At 41.2% G+C, this 20,860-nt stretch overlaps 1 protein-coding gene across 2 annotated transcripts; it reads left to right on the top strand.

The window, feature by feature from the left end:
• The first annotated feature begins 2,541 nt into the window (after positions 1 to 2,541).
• Positions 2,542 to 19,963, top strand: LOC137891962 (TBC1 domain family member 8). Of its 2 annotated transcripts, XM_068736843.1 has the most exons (20): positions 2,542 to 2,888; positions 5,885 to 5,995; positions 6,100 to 6,218; positions 6,311 to 6,539; positions 6,711 to 6,951; positions 8,028 to 8,235; positions 10,098 to 10,295; positions 10,974 to 11,123; positions 11,240 to 11,390; positions 12,043 to 12,257; positions 12,849 to 12,966; positions 14,218 to 14,503; positions 14,646 to 14,829; positions 16,988 to 17,086; positions 17,180 to 17,248; positions 17,341 to 17,611; positions 17,718 to 17,783; positions 18,011 to 18,097; positions 18,273 to 18,376; positions 18,641 to 19,963. In XM_068736843.1, exons 1-20 carry the CDS (start codon positions 2,762 to 2,764, stop codon positions 19,064 to 19,066), a joined length of 3,459 nt encoding a protein of 1,152 aa, XP_068592944.1. In that variant the 5' UTR covers positions 2,542 to 2,761; the 3' UTR covers positions 19,067 to 19,963. The 2 variants fall into 2 exon arrangements, with proteins under 2 accessions (XP_068592944.1, XP_068592952.1); XM_068736851.1 differs by lacking the exons at positions 2,542 to 2,888; positions 5,885 to 5,995; positions 6,100 to 6,218 and having other exon boundaries at positions 6,472 to 6,553.
• Positions 19,964 to 20,860: the final 897 nt, after the last annotated feature.

Below are 20,860 nucleotides of genomic sequence, written 5' to 3'. Positions count from 1 at the left end.
AGCTCTTCCTCAATGACACGAGGAACATTCACGTCACAGATTCAACTGTCAAAGAGTTTAATGAGCTTCAAGATTACAAATACTCCTGTGTTTCTGTATATGTACCCTTATATAACAACTGTAACGTTGTGTTAGTACTCATATTCATATGATTTGTACTTTTTTATTTTGGTGCTTTGGCAACATTGTTTATTTCTGAAACCTTGATGTCAATAAAGCCATATTTTATTTTACTAAATTTCATTAAATTTCATTGTATTTTATTTCATTTTATTTTATTTTATTAAATTTCATTTCATTTCATTTCATTTCATTTCATTTTATTTCATTTTATTTTACATAAACACTTTATGATTTTGTCCATGACTTTCTGACAGTATAGAAGAAGAGATTTATTCTAGTTTATGTTTAGATGCTTGCATTGAACTTGAAGTCTATTATTTGTAAATGATGATGAGTAGACTTTCAGTCTGCCGTCATGTTGCGCTGCTGTATTCTGATTTGCTGTCATATATAAATACATTCTTCTGGATTTTACATCTTCTTCAGACCGTAGCATTAATATGCTGATTCATTTACCGTTCAGTATTCAGCAGCAATGGAAGCAGGAAGAGAGAGAAAGTTTAGAGCTTCTTTGACTTTCATCATAACGACAAACACTTTGTGGATGATTCACGCGCTGAGCACCTGAACACCGTGTCAGCCAATCACAGGAGGGCAGCGACTCTCTGCCGGAACTGAAGGAAAGGAAAAGTTGGTGAAATGCAGAAGGAAAAGAACTGGAGGAGCTCTCACTCTGTACCTGTTTCTGGAACCACAAACTTCATCTGAGTGTCTTTTGGTCGTTGTAGTTCTTTTTCAATCAGTACGTCATGTTTCAGTTCCCTATTTACAGAACAATAATACAATAAATTAAGACTTTTAATAAAATTATACAGTTTATTAAGTGACTTTATGTTGTAGATTGTTCAATTATTATTAACATTATTATTAGTATTCATGCTATTGTCAATATTTATATATTCTGAGAATGTGACTGTTAATTATTTGTATATTCAACATTAATTCAACATTAATCAATGTGTTACATTAAGCTGCTTGTTGCAAAATACCAACAAGTCTGAACAAAATCCACTGTTGCACATTTTTGCAGTAACACTTTACTTTACTTTACTTACTTACTTTACTTACTTTACTTTACTTACTTACTTTACTTTACTTACTTTACTTTACATACTTACTTTACATTACTTACTTTACTTTACATACTTACTTTACTTTACTTACTTTACTTTACATACTTACTTTACATACTTACTTTACTTACTTTACTTTACTTACTTTACTTTACATACTTACTTTACTTACTTTACTTTACTTACTTTACTTTACATACTTACTTTGCTTTACTTTACTTACTTTACATACTTACTTTACTTACTTTACTTTACTTACTTTACTTTACATACTTACTTTGCTTTACTTTACTTACTTTACATACTTACTTTACTTACTTTACTTTACTTACTTTACTTTACATACTTACTTTACTTACTTTACTTTACATACTTACTTTGCTTTACTTTACTCACTTTACTTTACATACTTACTTTACTTACTTTACTTTACATACTTACTTTGCTTTACTTTACTTACTTTACTTTACTTACTTTACTTTACATACTTACTTTACTTACTTTACTTACATTACTTACTTTACTTTACATACTTACATACTTACTTTACTTTACTTTACTTTACTTTGTAGATTAGCGGTGTTTTTGTGCAGCACAGAATAAACTAAAGATAGGAGGTGTTATGATTTTAAAGCCCTTATTTATATTTATTATGTGTGATTGGGACATGTTGCAAATTATTTTCATGATATAAGTTTTCATTGAGACAATCCTCATGAAAACAGATCATTCGTCACAATGTGAATGTTTCTTTATTTAGACTACCACCACATTTAAACTTACTAAGCCTTTACATTCAGACATGAATAATATAAACATGAGCATTGTGAGGATTTGTGATTCTGGGCTCGCCATTTTTTTTTTATCAAACAAATCATCTTTATTCATAAAATAAATAAATAAATGTAACTCCATTACAACTATGGTGATAATATTAATACAATGTTTTATAAAACATTTAAAACAGAGGGTTTAATGTTAAATTATGACCGACACATTTAAAATACCAACACATTTAAAATACCAACATGTTCAAAACTTAAACGTTTCTTATTTTATTTTTTAAACATTTTGTAAACTTACTAATAAACATTGTTATCGTTATATTATTTCATTATTATTTAAAAAAAAGGCCCAAGAACATTTCCACTAATCTTATTAATGACATAGTTCCAAGTCTTTTATTAACACATATGTGTGTGATGGTTAATCTGTCACCAGTTAGACACTTTTCTTTCTACCGACTAACAAGAGAAAGAGTCTCCAGTCACCAGATTCAGCCTCAGAGTGAGTCATCATCTCTATAGACGGTCTTCGCTGGTGGTGTCGGCTACAGCTGCTGTGAAGGAGCAGACTGAGGAGAGGAAGTGAGAAACCCGCAGCTGTCGAGGGGCCGCAGGACAAGACTCATGGATCAACCCGAACCCACGCACCTGTAGCACCGACCGGGCCGCTCCAGAGCCGCGGGGACGGGCGGACGAGACACTTTACGCGCCGCCGCTGCGGAACACCGAGGACGGCGGAGGGCATTCCTCCAGGTCCACTCCCTGCTGGGAAGTAACACGATGTGGCTGAACCCGGAGGAGGTTCTGCTGAAGAACGCGCTGAAGCTCTGGGTGACCGAGAGGAGCAACGACTTCTTCCTCCTGCAGAGGAGGAGAGGCCACGGGGAGCCCACGGGACGGATCACAGGTACAGAACCCCGACTTTAGACCTCAGTACAGGAGGCACAGAACCAGCGCAGACCGACTGGTAAACAACAACAAACACACACATAGAACCAACAGGAACACAAATCACAAAGAACCCTAAAGAGAACGAGCACAGAGTCCACAAGGTCTGATCCAAACTTCAGGATGATTTAAATCAGAGTTCACGGGAAAGTCCCCGATCCGCATAACTCAGTCTGTTACCAGGAGGCGGCCAAACCATTCCACTGTGGGCCAAACACAGAACAATAGAACCATAGAACCATAGAACATGCTGTACACCAGAGACACTGCAAGAACACCTAGGATGTTAAATGTAGAGTTGATTTATTATAGATGCGTTCTATTCTAGTAAACGTTCTCACTTCCTTTATGAGTGTTTCACTCGGGTCTCAGAGCAGAGATCAGAGCAGAGTGACACCTCCCTGCTCGGCTGTTCAGGGGTCAAAGGTCTCCCGGCGTCACCGACAGCCACTCACTCCTCTGAGGTTTAATTAAGCTCAGCTGCTCACGGTCCAGACTCTGAGCTCTACTCAGAAACAAAGAAACCTTCAACCGCGAGGTCAAATGTCCCGGTGCGCTGTGGTTCTGTTGCTGTGGTTCTGTTGTTGTGGTTCTGTTGTCTAATGTTTACGACGTTTTTCCTAAACCTGACTTTAGTTTTGTTGCCTAAACGTTTGACCTTTTGAGCAGTTTAGCCTTTTCTTCCCAATGTTCATCAGCTGCTTGGTCCATCACCTCAGGAACCTTTACCTGGTCCTGGACCAGTGTCAGTGTAGTCCTGATCCTCTATATGAACCAGTTTCAGTGTAGTCCTGATCCTCTACATGAACCAGTCTCAGTGTAGTCATGATCCTCTATATGAACCAGTCTCAGTGTAGTCCTGATCCTCTATATGAACCAGTGTCAGTGTAGTCCTGGTCCTCTACATGAACCAGTCTCAGAGTAGTCCTGATCCTCTATATGAACCAGTCTCAGTGTAGTCATGATCCTCTATATGAACCAGTCTCAGTGTAGTCCTGGTCCTCTATCAGACCTCCATAAGTACAGAGACCATCAGAGAGAAGATGGTCTGTTTCTACAGAGTTATTCTTAATGCTCGTCTGTCGGATTCTGGTGAAACCAGATGAACTCATGCAGGTTCACCAGAACCTCCTTCAGCTCAGACTCCAGCAGAGACCTGGTCCACCGTGGACAGACCCAGATCCTCCAGCAGAGACCTGGTCCACTGTGGACAGACCCAGATCCGGAGGGAGGAGGAGAGCTCAGCTCCCGGCAGCAGCGTCTCCTCCTCCTCCTCCTCCTCCTCCAGGAGCAGAGCTTCTCTTGTACTTGTATCAAAGTATTTCTATACTTGCTACTTTTACTAAAATATCTGGCTACTTCCTCCAGTTGTGTGTGTGTGTCGTTTCCTCTTTCTGGCTTCCTCTCTGTGTTTTCAGGTCTTTTCATCAGACACATTGTCCGTTCGGTAGATTTCCGTAGTGAAGGACGCCACATGTCTCTTGGCGTCCTTCTCGTCTTCACTCTCCCTCCCTGTGGGGAAACCCGGCCAGAGCGCTCCTCTTAAAACAGAATAGTAGGAACTTCCTGTCCGGGGCTTTGCTTTGTGTACGCGTTTGTTACCAGAGCGAGGCGGGTCAAAGGTCAAGTCCTGTTGTCCCGTCGTCCAACGTTAACTAATTAAAGGAGCTTCTCTGCTGGACACACAGTCTGTTTCATAGCTCAGGTCTGACTTTAACGTGATTATAGCTGTGAAGATTCAAGATTCAAAGATTCAATTAGGACTTCTGAGAAGAGATGAGCAACACAACATCTGCAGCGGATCACACCTTCACACCTTCACACGGTCTGTGTGTTTGAGTTCCTGACTGTCTGCTCGTCTTGAACGCACCTTTTTATTCAGCTTTCAACACAAGAAAGAGACCAGCAGATAAACGATGCGTTCAAGAGCCAAACGGACACGGCGGTGTTGTCGATGTGAGATTTGTGCTCCTCCTCAGCAGAAAGGAGGCGATGATTCACGCTGACTCCTCTCTCTGGACGGTTCAGGGTGAGTCTCTTCAGGCCTTTGTGTCGACTGACTGATGCTTTTGTGTTGCCGGGGTGCCGGATTCAGAGCTCCAGACGGGTCGACTCTGACTCTCGGATACGGTTTACATTTGGCCGAGAGCCAGAGGGGGGGGGGGCTTTTTATCTTCTCACATCTCCACCAGCAGAGGCTCCATTGAAGCTCATGTTGCTATCTCACCACTCAGATCAGATCAGAGGGCGGGTCGTTCATTGAGGCAGAGCATCCACCAATCAGAGCTCTGTGAGGAGCTGCTGGCAGCTAGGGGCGGGGCTTAAGTGTGTGTGTGTGTGTGTGTGTGTGTGTGTGTGTGTGTGTGTGTGTGTGTGTGAGGTTAGCGTAGCAACAATAGCATCAGTTCTATCACATCTGGACAGTATTTATTTATTGATAAAGAACAAAGAACAACACTGAAAGCTCCTCCACGTATCCTCAACGTTCTTCACTCAGCGTTTGATTGACAGATGGTTCATCCAATCACCTGCTGGACGTGTCCCTGCAGGTTTTACAGGCCGACGACCTCAGAGCCGTTGAGTTAAATGTCGTAAAGTCGACCTCCGGTATGCGGGGGGACTGGTGCTGGTCCTCCTCCTCTCAACATGTAGACGCTCTCTTTGTGTAGCGGAGATAGAGATCTGGCTCAGTCAGCTCTTTGACATGCAGGTTGAACTCGTCTCCTTTCAGACTAGAGGAAAGAAAACATTTATTTTACTACGGTGTCTGTTTGCGTCTGTAGATTTCTCTTAAATTCACCAAACGTGACCTTTACACAATGCCTCATGTTGACTGAATTCACCTGTAGAGTCTTCTACATGTCTGTAGTTTAACTAAACCTCTCTTTAGGACCTTCTCTCTATCATTGACTTTGCTTGGTTCCCTGACTCTCTGCGGTTGTGTGGTCTCTGCAGGTCTGCTGGTGGGGGCTCTGGACACGGTGCTGGACTCCAATGCCCGGGTCTCACCCTTCCGCATCCTCCTCCAGGTCCCCGGCTCCCAGATCAGCTGGGTCATCGCCAGCGGTGAGCCGAACCATCGGGATTCCTTTTTGGTGAGGGTTTGTGTTTAGTCTCGGGTTTGTCCTCTCATCTGAATCTCCTTTTTTTCTTTCCTTTTTGTCCCTCAGGAGCCGCCGTAGAGGAGGTGAACAAGCACTGGGACTGGCTGGTCCACAACCTGCTCCACTCTCTGTCTGTGTTTGAGAATAAAGAGGACGTGGCCAGCTTTGTCAAAGGGAAAGTCAGGGTGAGAAGACCTGACAACTTCTGATTCTGTGGGTTTAAAAAGGGGGTTTAGTTTAGGAATGAACGGTCCCTCCTCCTCCTCCTCCTCCGTAGGGCCTCATTGCCGAGGAGGTCGGGGGTCGCCAGGCCGCCCAGGAGGACGAGCCGGACAAATTCAGGGAGGCGCTGCTGAAGTTCGAGCTGCACTTCGGCCTCCCGTCGTCGGAGAAGCTGGTGACGTACTACTCCTGCTGCTGCTGGAAGGGCCGGGTGCCTCGGCAGGGCTTCCTCTACCTCAGCATCAACCACGCGGCCTTCTACTCCTTCCTGCTGGGGAAGGAAGGTCTGTACACCAAAGTGAGGGCTCTGACTTTCAAGAACCGGGAGATTATTCTTGTACTCGTATTAAACAGAAAGAGTTTAATTGATTTGTGGAAAGATAACTGGATGTTTCTCTCTCTCTCTCTCTCTCTCTCTCTCTCTCTCTCTCTCTCTCTCTTTGTTTCTTCTCCAGTGAAGTTGGTGATTCCCTGGGCGGAGGTGACGCGGTTGGAGCGGGTCTCCACCGGTCTGATGACGGAGGCCGTCCGGATCAACACGCGGCGGCGTCAGAGGGAGTTCTCCATGTTCCTGAACCCGGACGAGGCGTTCGGGGTCATAGGTCAGCTGGCTGACATTGCCCTCCGGCGGCTGCTGGACAGCGAGGGCCTGGAGATAGACCGGGTCCTGCAGCAGCCGGCCCGCATCACCAAGAGGTCAGTCAGGGGTCAGGGTCCAGGGTCTTGGTTAAGTTCTGGGGACGTTTGGGGACCCTGGTCGGGGGCCTAAGTCGGCTAATAATCTGCCAGACTTCAGGCCGCTGTGTTAACAAAGACAACACCGGGCTGAAGGAACCTTTGAGCTCCTTGAAAATGAGTCCCAGGACTTAAATTACCGGGAACTTCCTGGTGAACATCCAGCAGATTTGGGCCTTTTTTCGCTCCAGTCACATGTTTCTCTCTGTGGCCTCATTTGTCTCTGTAATATAAAGTCCTGATCCTCTATGGAAACACAACCATCATGACTAGAAGTAGAGAGAACTAGAACGTGTCTTTAGTGCAGAACAACACAGTTCTAGTGACATAAATCATAAAAAAAACAAAAAGAAACAAGTTTAATTTCTCTAATTTATTTTACAAAACTTGGAAAACACTAGAATCTATTTCCCCAACATGTTTCCACAACAGTTACCAAACATGGAGGCTCTGTGTTTGATGTATTGAACTATTCAAAATTCTGTCTATTTCTGTAAAAACCTCAAAACCAGTTCAAAGAAATGTGCCTGAGCTGCAGAGCAGATGGTTGAGCGGTTAGCAGACCACGACGGGTACCTGTGAAGATGTACTCACAGATGATCTGAGTGTGCACAAGAGAAGAGATGGAAACTGACTAAAAGGAAGAAGAAATGACAAGTACATGAAAGAGAACAGAAACCTCAGAACACTCATCTCACTGATGTTAGATAGTGAAATCTGAGAAAACGTGGTTAAAACAGACTTTTGATTGTAGTCGAGTAGGACCGTCGGCTGCTGAGTCCTCGTATCCATCCAGACCAGGACACAACCTCCGGTTCTTTAAAGTTCTTCAGTTCTTCACGTGTTAAAGCTGCATTCTCTCTAGTGTCCACCAGGGGGCGACTCTTCTGGTTGTATAGAAGTCTAGTCTAAGATGACTCTACTTCTCTCTTGATTTATTACCTCTGACTCAGAGGTTGGCCGGGTGTCTTTCTGTTTCCTCTTCATCCTCGTGTCACCGCCTAACTCTTCCCCCTCATCATCACCCCCCCCCCCAGGATCCTGGAGGAGCAGGCTTTGAGGGAGTACGTCCTGGCTCTTTTCCGGCTCCCTCGTGGCGAGCGGCTCCACGAGGTGGCCTCGTGTTCCATGTGGACCCCCCACGCACGCTGCCACACGGCCGGGACCCTCTACACCACCGACGGTTACCTGTGCTTCTCGGGCCGAGAGGAAGGCAGCTGCATCCTGCTCATACCGCTGTCAGAGGTACGGGTACCCGAGGTCACCGGTCCGTCAGCCGGACCGGGGGGCGGAGTGTCTCCAGTGGATACCAGTCAGTGATCATAACGACACTGTGTCACATCTCACCTCGTAAAGTAGAGCAGCGTGTTCAGTTCACGTTCAACGAGCTCCAGTACAGAGGATTTACTCATTAAAGGTGCGGAACATCATGATGTAGTGCCATATATATATATATATATATATATATATATATATATATATATATATATATATATATATATATATATATATATATATATATATATATATATATATATATATATATATAACTTGTTGTGAAGACAAAGGCTCCTTGTTCCAGCCTGTCACTGTATCAGAGGTTCCTGTGATGTTGAGACTTCTTCAAACACTCTGTGTTTACTCGGCCTGCTGCTGGTTAAAGAGTAACTCACTGCGGCTCCTGAAGGTCACGTTGAAGGACGAGTTCAGCCTGTTAGAAATTCAGAAGAATACATAAAGTTCTTCATTCATCACATTCACAACGATTACTGAGAAGAAGTTGATGATGAAGATGTTAAGTCTCATCCTCCAACAACAACAACAACAACGATGCTCATTAAATATGTTTAAACAAGAAAAACAAAATGAGACTCTTAGCATGATATAGTGCAAGTCCAAATACCGGATTAAATATAATAAACAAAATACAAAATACAGTATTATACATTAATGATATGTATAAATATATGAAGACTACAGAGGTGTAAATATGGAGTCATAGGAGTGCCATAAAAAATAATAGATCTGTAAAAGAATAAGAAAATAAATGTGGAGAAATAAATAAAAGAATAAATAAAGGGAAAAACATTAAGAAAAAATATTTAAAGATACATTTTTAAAAGTATACAGACATATTTTGTTTTTTTTGCAATAAATTATTTTTTTTAAAATATATGAATACATATGTACAGAAATAAAGAGGAAAATGATTTGTCTTTTATATTTGCACATTTATTTATTCTATTTATTTATTTATTTATGAATAATGAGAGAAAGGCAGAGTTTAATACATTATTTCAACTATATTCAATAAAGAGCTTCTAGAGGGGAATAACCTTTCACAGATACAACAGAACATTAAACGATGTCTTTTAAACTTTGGGTTTAGTTGAGATGTGAAAAGCAGAGATTATCAGATCATCAGTCTGTTCATGTTTACCGTCTCTCCTCTGCTGAGGTTAAATCCTCTGTTTTATGTTCGAGCGCCGTCTTTAGTACGGCGCGTCTTTAGTACGGCGCGTCTTTAGTATGGCGCGTCTTTAGTAAAGTGCGTCTTTAGTGAAGTCTGTCTTTAGTACGGTGCGTCTTTAGTAAGGTGCGTCTTTAGTAAGGTGCGTCTTTAGTAAAGTGCGTCTTTAGTAAAGTGCGTCTTTAGTACGGTGCGTCTTTAGTACGGTGCGTCTTTAGTACGGCGCGTCTTTAGTAAAGTGCGTCTTTATTGAAGTGCGTCTTTAGTACGGTGCGTCTTTAGTTCGGTGCGTCTTTAGTACGGTGCGTCTTTAGTACGGTGCGTCTTTAGTACGGCGCGTCTTTAGTAAAGTGCGTCTTTATTGAAGTGCGTCTTTAGTACGGTGCGTCTTTAGTTCGGTGCGTCTTTAGTAAGGTGCGTCTTTAGTAAAGTGCGTCTTTAGTAAAGTGCGTCTTTAGTACGGCGGGTCTTTAGTAAGGCGCGTCTTTAGTAAGGCGCGTCTTTAGTACGGCGCGTCTTTAGTAAAGGGCGTCTTTAGTACGGCGCGTCTTTAGTACGGCGCGTCTTTAGTACGGCGCGTCTTTAGTAAAGTGCGTTTTTAGTACGGTGTGTCCTGACGCCCCGTCTCTCTCCTCAGGTGTTGTCCGTAGAGAAGGCGGAGAGCACCGGCCTGCTTCCGAACCCCGTCATCGTGAGCGTCCGGACGAAGAAGGCCTTCCAGCTGATCGAGCTGCACAACCGAGACGAGCTGGTGGAGAACCTGAACTCCAGACTCCGAGCTCTGCAGTGGAAACGCTCCATGTTCCGCAGCAGGAGGGACGGCAAGAGGAGCGTGGTATGTCTACGGTTACAGAGGGGTTCAGGGAGGTGGGGCATCTGTCTTTTTTGGACAAAATTAAAGTGTAGAAGAAGACTGGAGGGAGAGAGAAGTATGATATATGGAGTCATAGGATGCCATGAAGAAGAATACATCTGTCAAAGAATAAGGAAATAAATGTGGAAATAAATAAAAGAATAAATAAGTAAATACAAAATTAAAAAATTGCAAATTTTAAGCAAAACAAATGAAATATTAAATAAAGGGGAAAAAAGAAATAAATTGTATAAAATAAATGGATAAAAAAAATAAAGCAACTTATATTCAATAAATAAATATTTAATTGCAAAATATGAATACATATATACAGAAATAAATTTACAAATACAAGTGAAAATAAATAAAAATGCATATAATTATTTGTCTTTATATATCCACATTTATTTATTCTTTTATTTATTTATTCCTCTTAATTCTGTCACATTTATTTCCTTGTTCTTTTACAGATGTATTCTTCTTCATAGCACTCCTGTGACTCCATAATAACATGCAACAAAGATCCAGATTTACTTTCACTGTTTCAGAATTCATCGTGTTAATATTCTGGTAGTTTTACATGCCGGCTTCTTCTGTCAACGTCTGGTTCCCCTTCAACGTTAAAATGAGTTCTTCTGAAATCCTCTCGCTTGCGCTCAGAGCTCCCCGACGCCTTACTACACCTTCTACTATGACACCGGTCCCTCCGATGAAGAGGAGATAGAGGAGCAGGTTCTGCGTAACACCGTCAACAGCGAGGCTCTGATGACGGCGTTCCACCAGAACCAACCCGGAACCAACGCCAACAAGGTAGAGACGCTTCGAGTCAGACTCACATTTACAACCGTTACATTTATTCAAGAGTTAAAAGGAGTGTGTGTGTGTGTGTGTGTGTGTGTGTGTGTGTGTGTGTGTGTGTGTTACAGAGCATGGAGCAGGTGAAGGAGCGTCTGTGGGAGGATCATTTCACCGAGTTCGGTCGTGGCGTCCACATGTTCCGCACAGACAAGATCCAGAGACTCGTAGCCATGGGGATACCAGAGTCACTGCGAGGGGAGCTGTGGATGACGCTGTCTGGTATGACAAGAGAGAAGTGTGTGTGGTTCAGTACAGGAGGCAACCACCGGTTCTGGAGAGTGAAGTCAGAACTTCACGTGTTAAAGCTGCATTCTCTCTAGTGTCCAGCAGGGGGCGACTCCTCTGGTTGTATAGAAGTCTAGTCTAAAATGACTCTACTTCTCTCTTGATTTATTCCCTCAGTAAACATTGTAAACATGAGTTTATGGTCTCAATCTCTAGTTTACAGTCTTCTTCAATACAGCATGATGTTCATTTAGTACATTATGCTCCATTTAGAGTCAAACACACCATAAAGCAGGGGATGCTTTAGGGGGCGGGGCTACACAGTGATTGACAGGTCTCTACCAGAGACGTATACGGCATCTCTACGTCACTCCTCCTCAGTCCAGATATGGTCACTTCCTGTTCACTGGTTGCAAAAAAACAAGATGGCGACAAAATGCCGAATCCACAAACCAACGAGAGACGTCATGAAGACTACGTCCTCTTCTTCTAAACAGTCTGTGGGTTAAACACAGTTCTGTTCTTGATACATCGTGAACAACAAATGTGTTGAAATCTGCAGGAGGCGAGCTAGTTAGCGTTAGCCGTTGCATTGAGTCACATGATGTATATTGTTTTTGCTTATTCCTACTTGTGGTCATTGCAGACGCGTCCTCGGAGCTGGAGTCCCATCAGGGCTACTACACCAGCGTGGTGCAGAAGTCGATGGGTCACAGCAGCTTGGCCACGGAGGAGATCGAGCGAGACCTTCACCGCTCGCTGCCGGACCACCCGGCCTTCCAGAACCCCACCGGCATCGCTGCACTGAGACGAGTCCTCACCGCCTACGCTCACCGCAACCCCAAGATCGGATACTGTCAGGTAGTAGTAGTAGTAGTAGTAGCAGTTTTCTTTTTGTTGTAGTTTTCTGAGACCTGTCAATCAGCATGTAGCCCCGCCCCTAAATCATCCCCTTTTTCTGGTCTGTTTGACTCTAAATGGAGCATAATGTACTAAATGAACATCATGCTGTATTGAAGAAGACTGTAAACTAGAGATTGAGACCATAAACTCAGGTTTACAATGTTTACTGAGGGAATAAATCAAGAGAGAAGTAGAGTCATTTTAGACTAGACTTCTATACAACCAGAGGAGTCGCCCCCTGGTGGACACTAGAGAGAATGCAGCTTTAACACATGAAGCTTTGGCTTCACTCTAAAGAACTGCAGGTGGCCTCTTCTCATAACCTCAAGAAAACGATCTTTCTAGCTGACTAATCTGTCCTGTCTCTGCTAAATAGATGAATAAAATATCTGAACCAAAGGAAGAGATCACTGAGGGAACTGAGCTTTTATCCCCTAAACGTCACCAGAGAAGTCTAAAACCTGACTTAAGTGAACCAAAACTCTCTTCCTGGTTTTACCGACCTCTGACCCTGGTGTTTGTTTCTTCCTCCCTCCTCGTCTCCCTCAGTCGATGAACATCCTGGCGTCGGTGCTGCTGCTCTACGCTAAAGAAGAAGAAGCCTTCTGGCTGCTGGTGGCCATTTGTGAGAGGATGCTGCCGGACTACTTCAACCGCAGGGTCATAGGTGAGCGGTTAATGTAGCGCTGCCTTTACCTCCGGTTAGCTGCTCCTGGTTCAAAGTCACGTCACCGCCCTGTGCTCCGTAGTCTGTGGCTGTTTTCGGCTGCTGGTCAGACTCCAGACGGAGTATTTTCAGCCTCATTTCCTGTTTGTGAAGCACTTCATTTACGCTTTTAAAACAATTTCCTCTTCAGTCCCAGGTGTTCCTGTTCATCCTTCTGAGGGTTTATATTCGGAGCTTTGATTTGAGGCTGCAGTTATTTCATGTTTTTATTAGTAACAGTTTCCTGAACCCAGAAGAGATGAAAACAACAACAAAGAGTCGACCCCATCACTGAATATAGAATCATCAGTAACAGATGATCAGAGTCCTCAGTCGCAATTCTTCACGTTTGCTTTTGTTGAGAATATTAAAATGATGAAATCATATCAACATCATATTTTTAAACAGCAGATTGTAACTCATCATATAAATCAACACACTGAATGTTCAGCTTCTGCTGCCATCTAGTGGTCAAAACCACGAAAAACAAACCTGCTCCATCAGAAAGACGCACTTTAATAACTGATCCCTCGTGCTTATTGATACGTACAGTTTCTCTTATATGCGTACAGTGGCATATATATATATATATATGTGTGTGTATATATATATATATATATATATATATATATATATATATATATATACACGCTTATAGAATGTAAACGATACATAATGCCTCAATTTCTAACACAATATATGTAGAGAATATAAGTAAATAATAAAAATAACGAATGATAAATACAAACTCCTACATGTAACCACATTTAGATGGTCTATTACGTTTATTAAATATAAATGCAAGAATAGTATGAATAAGAATTAAATAAGAATATCTCTTGAAATGTACAGTATAAATAAATGCCGTATTAATGGCAGAGTATTAAACATATTTTAATATTAAGTTTAATCATTATTTCACAGTAATAGTACACAGATATACCTTCAACTATCAGAGCAGAGCAGTCATAAATACTTTTGTTATATTATTTATGTGATATTTGAACAGATGATGCAGGTTTTTAATTATTATTTTTATAATTCAACATGTCTTATTTATTTTTTTTGCACAAAAATATTTTTTTTAAAGTGTCATTTTGATGCTCAAATATTGTATCAGCAGTGTCACAATTTCAGATTTTTGTAACACACACACACACACACACACACACACACACACACACACACACACTCTCTGTACTCCCTCTGCAGGAGCTCAGGTGGACCAGTCGGTGTTCGAGCAGCTGATCCGGGAGCGTTTGCCGGAGCTGGCCGAACACGTGCCGGACCTCTCCACGCTGTCCTCCGTCTCCCTCTCCTGGTTCCTCACCCTCTTCCTCAGCGTCCTTCCCTTCCACAGCGCCGTCTGCGTGGTCGACTGCTTCTTCTTCCACGGGATCAAAGCCATCTTCCAGCTGGGTCTGGCGGCGCTGGAGGCCAACGCCGCGCAGCTCTCCGCCAGCACGGACGATGGACAGGCTCTCATGATTCTCACGAGGTAGACGCACTCGTATTTTTAATGTTCACTCATATTATCAATAGAATAATAGAGTGTGGTCGGGCAAGTTTCACTCAAAATGAAAAGCTTTTTTAAAATATCATTACAACTAATTCTTCAAAAGCGTCTCTGTTCCTTGCAGTTTTCTGGACCAGGTTGGAAGTGAAGAGGTGTCGTGTCCTCCGTCCTCGCCGCCCGCTGCAGACGACTTCACCAGCATTAGCGTTAGCGTTAGCATTAGCGTTAGCAGCAGCAGCAGCGGCAGCGGCGATATTCCCGCTGTGAGAAACACAAACATCAGCGACCTCATCAACCAGTCCTACGAGGTCAGACGCACAAGCTGCTCCTCTTCAAGTTATTTTAATGAAGCAAATCATTCCTTCATTTTAAAAGCAATATGTATCCTTTTTATGACGTACTATACTATACTATGACTCTTTATGACTTTATTACAACATACTATACTATGACTCTTTATGACTTTATTACAACATACTATACTATGACTCTTTATGACTTTATTACAACATACTATACTTTGACTTTTTATGACTTTTTACAACATACTATACTATGACTTTTTATGACTTTTTACAACATACTATACTATGACTTTTTATGACTTTTTACAACATACTATACTATGACTTTTTATGACTTTTTACAACATACTATACTATGACTTTTTATGACTTTTTACAACATACTATACTATGACTCTTTATGACTTTATTACAACATACTATACTATGACTTTTTATGACTTTTTACAACATACTATACTATGACTTTTTATGACTTTTTACAACATACTATACTATGACTTTTTATGACTTTTTTTACGACATACTATACTATGACTTTTTATGACTTTTTTTACGATGTATTATTCTTTGACTTTTTATGACTTTTTTTACGACATACTATACTATGACTTTTTATGACTTTTTTTACGATGTATTATTCTTTGACTCTTTATGACTTTTTTTACGACATACTATACTATGACTTTATGACTTTTTTTACGACATACTATACTATGACTTTATGACTTTTTTTACAACATACTATACTATGACTTTTTATGACTTTTTTACAACATACTATACTATGACTCTTTATGACTTTATTACAACATACTATACTATGACTTTTTATGACTTTTTACAACATACTATACTATGACTTTTTATGACTTTTTACAACATACTATACTATGACTTTTTATGACTTTTTTTACGACATACTATACTATGACTTTTTATGACTTTTTTTACGATGTATTATTCTTTGACTTTTTATGACTTTTTTTACAACATACTATACTTTGACTTTTTATGACTTTTTTTACGACATACTATACTATGACTTTTTATGACTTTTTTACGACATACTATACTATGACTTTTTATGACTTTTTTTACAACATACTATACTATGACTCTTTATGACTTTTTTTACGACATACTATACTATGACTTTATGACTTTTTTTACAACATACTATACTTTGACTTTTTATGACTTTTTTTACGACATACTATACTATGACTTTTTATGACTTTTTTTACAACATACTAACTATACTATGACTTTTTATGACTTTTTTTACGATGTATTATTCTTTGACTTTTTATGACTTTTTTTACAACATACTATACTATGACTTTTTATGACTTTTTTTACAACATACTATACTATGACTTTTTATGACTTTTTTTACGATGTATTATTCTTTGACTTTTTATGACTTTTTTTACAACATACTATACTATGACTTTTTATGACTTTTTTTACAACATACTATACTATGACTTTTTATGACTTTTTTTACGATGTATTATTCTTTGACTTTTTATGACTTTTTTTACAACATACTATACTATGACTCTTTATGACTTTTTTTACGACATACTATACTATGACTTTTTATGACTTTTTTTACGACATACTATACTATGACTTTTTATGACTTTTTTTACGACATACTATACTATGACTTTTTATGACTTTTTTTACAACATACTATACTATGACTTTTTATGACTTTTTTTACGACATACTATACTATGACTTTTTATGACTTTTTTTACGATGTATTATTCTTTGACTTTTTATGACTTTTTTTACAACATACTATACTATGACTTTTTATGACTTTTTTTACGACATACTATACTATGACTTTTTATGACTTTTTTTACGATGTATTATTCTTTGACTTTTTATGACTTTTTTTACAACATACTATACTATGACTTTTTATGACTTTTTTACGACATACTATACTATGACTTTTTATGACTTTATTTTACGATATGCTATACTATGACTATGATTTTGGGCGGATGATGACGACTTCAGATTTGTTGCAGTTTATCTTGAGGAAAGCGCTGCTCATCTCTATTTTTGTGTCCTCAGTTGGTTTGTTGTTGTCCTGATCCTCCAGTGACCCTCTTTGCCGTTTGTTGTTTCCTCCCATCAGAAATTCGGAGACCTCACGGTGAGACAGATCGAGAGGCTTCGCTGTCGACATAGAATCCAAGTGCTGCAGGCTCACGAAGACACCACCAAAGACAACGCCGTGAGCAGAACCGAGCACACCGACGTGTTTTAAGGCCGACGTTAAGAGTTCAGCATCATCTCACACCTCCATCTCTTCCTTCTCTTTGTGCAGTTGAGAGTGGTGACTCCAGAGGTTTCCATGTCTCCAGAGAACCTGGCCGATGTCTACGACCTCTTCAAGGTACCTCCTCATCCAGTAAACCGGTTTCCTGTGTCGGTTGTGTCTCTCGTGCATTCAGAGAACTTGAGCGTTCATGCCGATGTCCTCCTCAGACGGAGCACTTCATCAGTCTGTACTGGGGCGACAGCAGCTCGGTGGCGGCGGCGGAGGCGGCGGCGTGGCATCACGGCGACTCCGGTCGCTCCTACGTGGAGCGGCGGTACCGGCTGGACCGGCCACAGTTCAAGAGCCTTTACGGGCTGCTGACGCCGTGGCCCGGGGACTCCAACCAGCACGCCGACACGCTGGCCAACCGCACCTTCACCCTGCTGGACCAGGACTGTGACAGCCTGGTCACCTTCAGGGAGTTTGCAGGCTGGCTGGGTACGAGGAGGAGGAGGAGGAGGAGGAGGAGGAGGAGGATCCTGAATAAATATAGCTAAATACATACATAAAATAACCCTTTATTGTATGTCTCTCTCCCTCTCAGACACTTTGTACTGTGAAGAGCTGAATGAGAAGATACGGCTGCTCTACCGTCTGCACATCCCACCAGGTTATTAATTCTGTTCATATCATGCAAGTCATGATGAAGGATTTTATTCACAGGAGTGTGGACATAAATCGACTTTACCGTCTGATTATTTCATATATTTATATTCCCTCAAAACATTCTATATTGTGAAATATATTTTTATCAAGATATTAAATAACCTGTATCGTGATAGTAGAGTTTGGCTAAAGTTGAACTTGTGTGTGTGTGTGTGTGTGTGTGTGTTGCAGCTCTGACTGAAAGTGAGGATGACCCCTCCCTGATGAAGAGCCCCCTGCTGTCCTCCAACAGACCCCTCTGTGTTAATCTGCCCTCTGGTTGGTGCAAACACTCTGTGATTTATTAGCTAAGCACACATCAAAAATAGACAAAAAGATGGATATACGTGTGTGTGTGTGTGTGTGTGTGTGTGTGTGTGTGTGTGTGTGTGTGTGTGTGTGTGTGTGTGTGTGTGTGTGTGTGTGTGTGTGTGTGTGTGTGTGTGTGTTCCAGGTGTTGAAGGGGAACAGATGGATTACCAGGAGCAGCTGAAGCAGATGCTGAAGGATCTGGTGAAAGAGAAAGATGTGGAGAAGCCTCTGCCCCTCATGAACCAGGTTCTGTTGTACTGTGAAGAGAAATCTCCCCGTGTTCTCCACATGTTCTCTTTAAAGACTGTTCTAAACAGCACTATCTTATCTCATATTTAATGCTGATTTTTACAACGTACTATACTATGACTTTTTTTACAACGTACTATACTATGACTTTTTTTTAAACATGCTACAATATGACTTTTTGACTAAGGATTAATTCACCAAAATAAATGACATCATGTGATAGAACACTACTATAAAGCCTCTTCCTCTCCGTCTCCACAGCGTGAGTTCATCCAGTTCTGTAAAACGCTCTACAGCATGTTCCACGGCGACCCGGAGGAGAACGAGCTCTTCCAGGCCATCGCCACCGTGACCAGTCTCGTGCTGCAGATCGGAGAGGCCGGCCACCGCGGCTCGAGGTCGGAGGTCTCCGGCTCGAGGTCGGAGGTCTCCGGCTCGGGGTCGGAGGTCTCCGGCTCGGGGTCGGAGGTCTCCGGCTCGGGGTCGGAGGTCTCCGGCCAGGCGGACGACGACGGGAGAGAGTGGACGGTCAGCTACGCTCAGATCCTGGCGTCGCTGCTCACCGAACAGGCGCTGGTGAACTTCTTCGAGAAGCCGGTGGATCTGTGTTCAAGGGTGGCGGCGGCCAAAGTGAAGCAGTATCACCAGCGGGCGGGTTTGCTCACTCTGCAGCAAGGGAGCAGGTGACTCTCACTCCACCACAACGTCGGTATCGTCTGACACGATGTGACGTCTACTGGACCAGTACTGAGACTAGCAAACACAAAGGAGTGGTTCTTTGTTTCCCCAAATACATTTTGAGCCAAAAGGTCAGAATTCAATCAACACAAAGAAGGGAACGTGAGAAGATGGTTTTGTGCTTTGAGGCTGGAGAAACTCTTAATTATTGCCTTCTAACGTCGGCGTGATGATTCTAACGAGGCGCCATTCAAAAAAAAAAAAGAAAAAAGAAGTGTTTTATAAGTTGTGACTAATTACTTTATTAAAGGTCGATCAATAATTTACTAATTCTGTATAAGCCATTAATAACTTGCCAGGTTGTGAAACGTCTCTGGTGACTCATTCATAAGTTAATTAATAATTCATAAAAGGTGACGAGTGTCTGACTTCCTAATTAGCCAAAAATGTATATTATAAATATCATTAATATGTTTTGCACCTTTCTCACTTCATAGGAAGCAACGGACAAAGTTATGAAATAATCCGTCATTAAAAATGTAAATAAATTGAGATTAAAGGTTTTTATTTCTTGTTGAGCGCTTTGCCTGATAAACGAGGAGATTTTCACAACCTGGCAACCCAAAAGATGTCTCCTATTACTCGCTTATAACTGATGAAGGCATTAATTATAACTCACCGTGTGAATCTGTTATATTATTATTATAAAAGCTGCCTTATTAGGAAGTTGAACCGATAATCCTCACAAAGAACGGACAAATCTAGCTTGCAGATCTTTTGTATTGTTTTTGTAACGTCTAATATATTTTTTCAAATTATTGGGAAAATAATCCACAGCAACAGATTGTTGAGAAAAGAAAACAAAGCTGGAATTCTTCTTTGAAATAAAAGACATTGTTTAAAGACGCCGCTTCTCTTTTTAACTCGTCTGATCATCTTCACTCTGACATCACTTCCTGTTGAGCTGATTTCTGTTTGAGGAAAGTTTGTATTTGTGAATCACAAGATACAATAAAATAAAATACGAGGAGTTAATAAATATGCAGATTTTAGAGTTGTGTTAGAGATGAATTATGAGCTTTTTAACTTCCTAATATCTATTTTATATTAACATGAAAACATCTCCTTCAAACTACTGGATTTATTCAAGTTGATCACCAAATCTACATTTTACAGATTACATGTGAACGCATCACGACAACGTTATAATGTACCTTCAGCCAGTCCTCGTGTTCACTGAGCAGAGCCTGAAGGCATCGTAGTGTAACTGAAGTGAACCTCCGTTGGTTAGCCGTTAGCGGTGCTGCTAACGTTACTAGGTCTCCTCTGATTGGTTGTTTACAATGAAACATGATCAGAGATCAGAGACTAGAACCACATGTTCTACTGAGTACTGGAGGAGAACCATAACCAGCGTTCATAAAGACCTTGACACTTGTGGCCTAAAAATGTTTAAAGCTGATCTCAAATTCACAGAAAGGTGTTGACATATCAAAGAGGTCCTGAAACAGAAGCACAGTCACATAAATGTAACTTCTGAATAAAAACCTCAGCCTCTGTGTTTGATGTGTATTTGCTCCCTCGAAAGACACAAGTCTAAGGCTGCAACTAACGATTCCTTTCATTGACTATTAATCTGGTGATTATTGTCTAGATTCATCGATCGGTTATTTGGCCTTAAAATGTAAAAGAAGACGTCTTCAAATATTCAGTCAGAGGAGCAAAGAAACCAGAAACTGTTCACATTTAAGAAGCTGGAATCAGAAAATTCATACGTTTTTATAACGAAATAAAATCATAAGT

Source organism: Cebidichthys violaceus, unplaced genomic scaffold, assembly GCF_023349555.1.
Source record: "Cebidichthys violaceus isolate CVI_PGR_0920_01 unplaced genomic scaffold, fCebVio1.0.p SCAF_11, whole genome shotgun sequence".
Lineage (NCBI taxonomy): Eukaryota > Metazoa > Chordata > Actinopteri > Perciformes > Stichaeidae > Cebidichthys > Cebidichthys violaceus.
The sequence above is the reverse complement of the archived record's forward strand: the minus strand, read 5'-3'. Positions and strand labels throughout refer to the sequence as shown.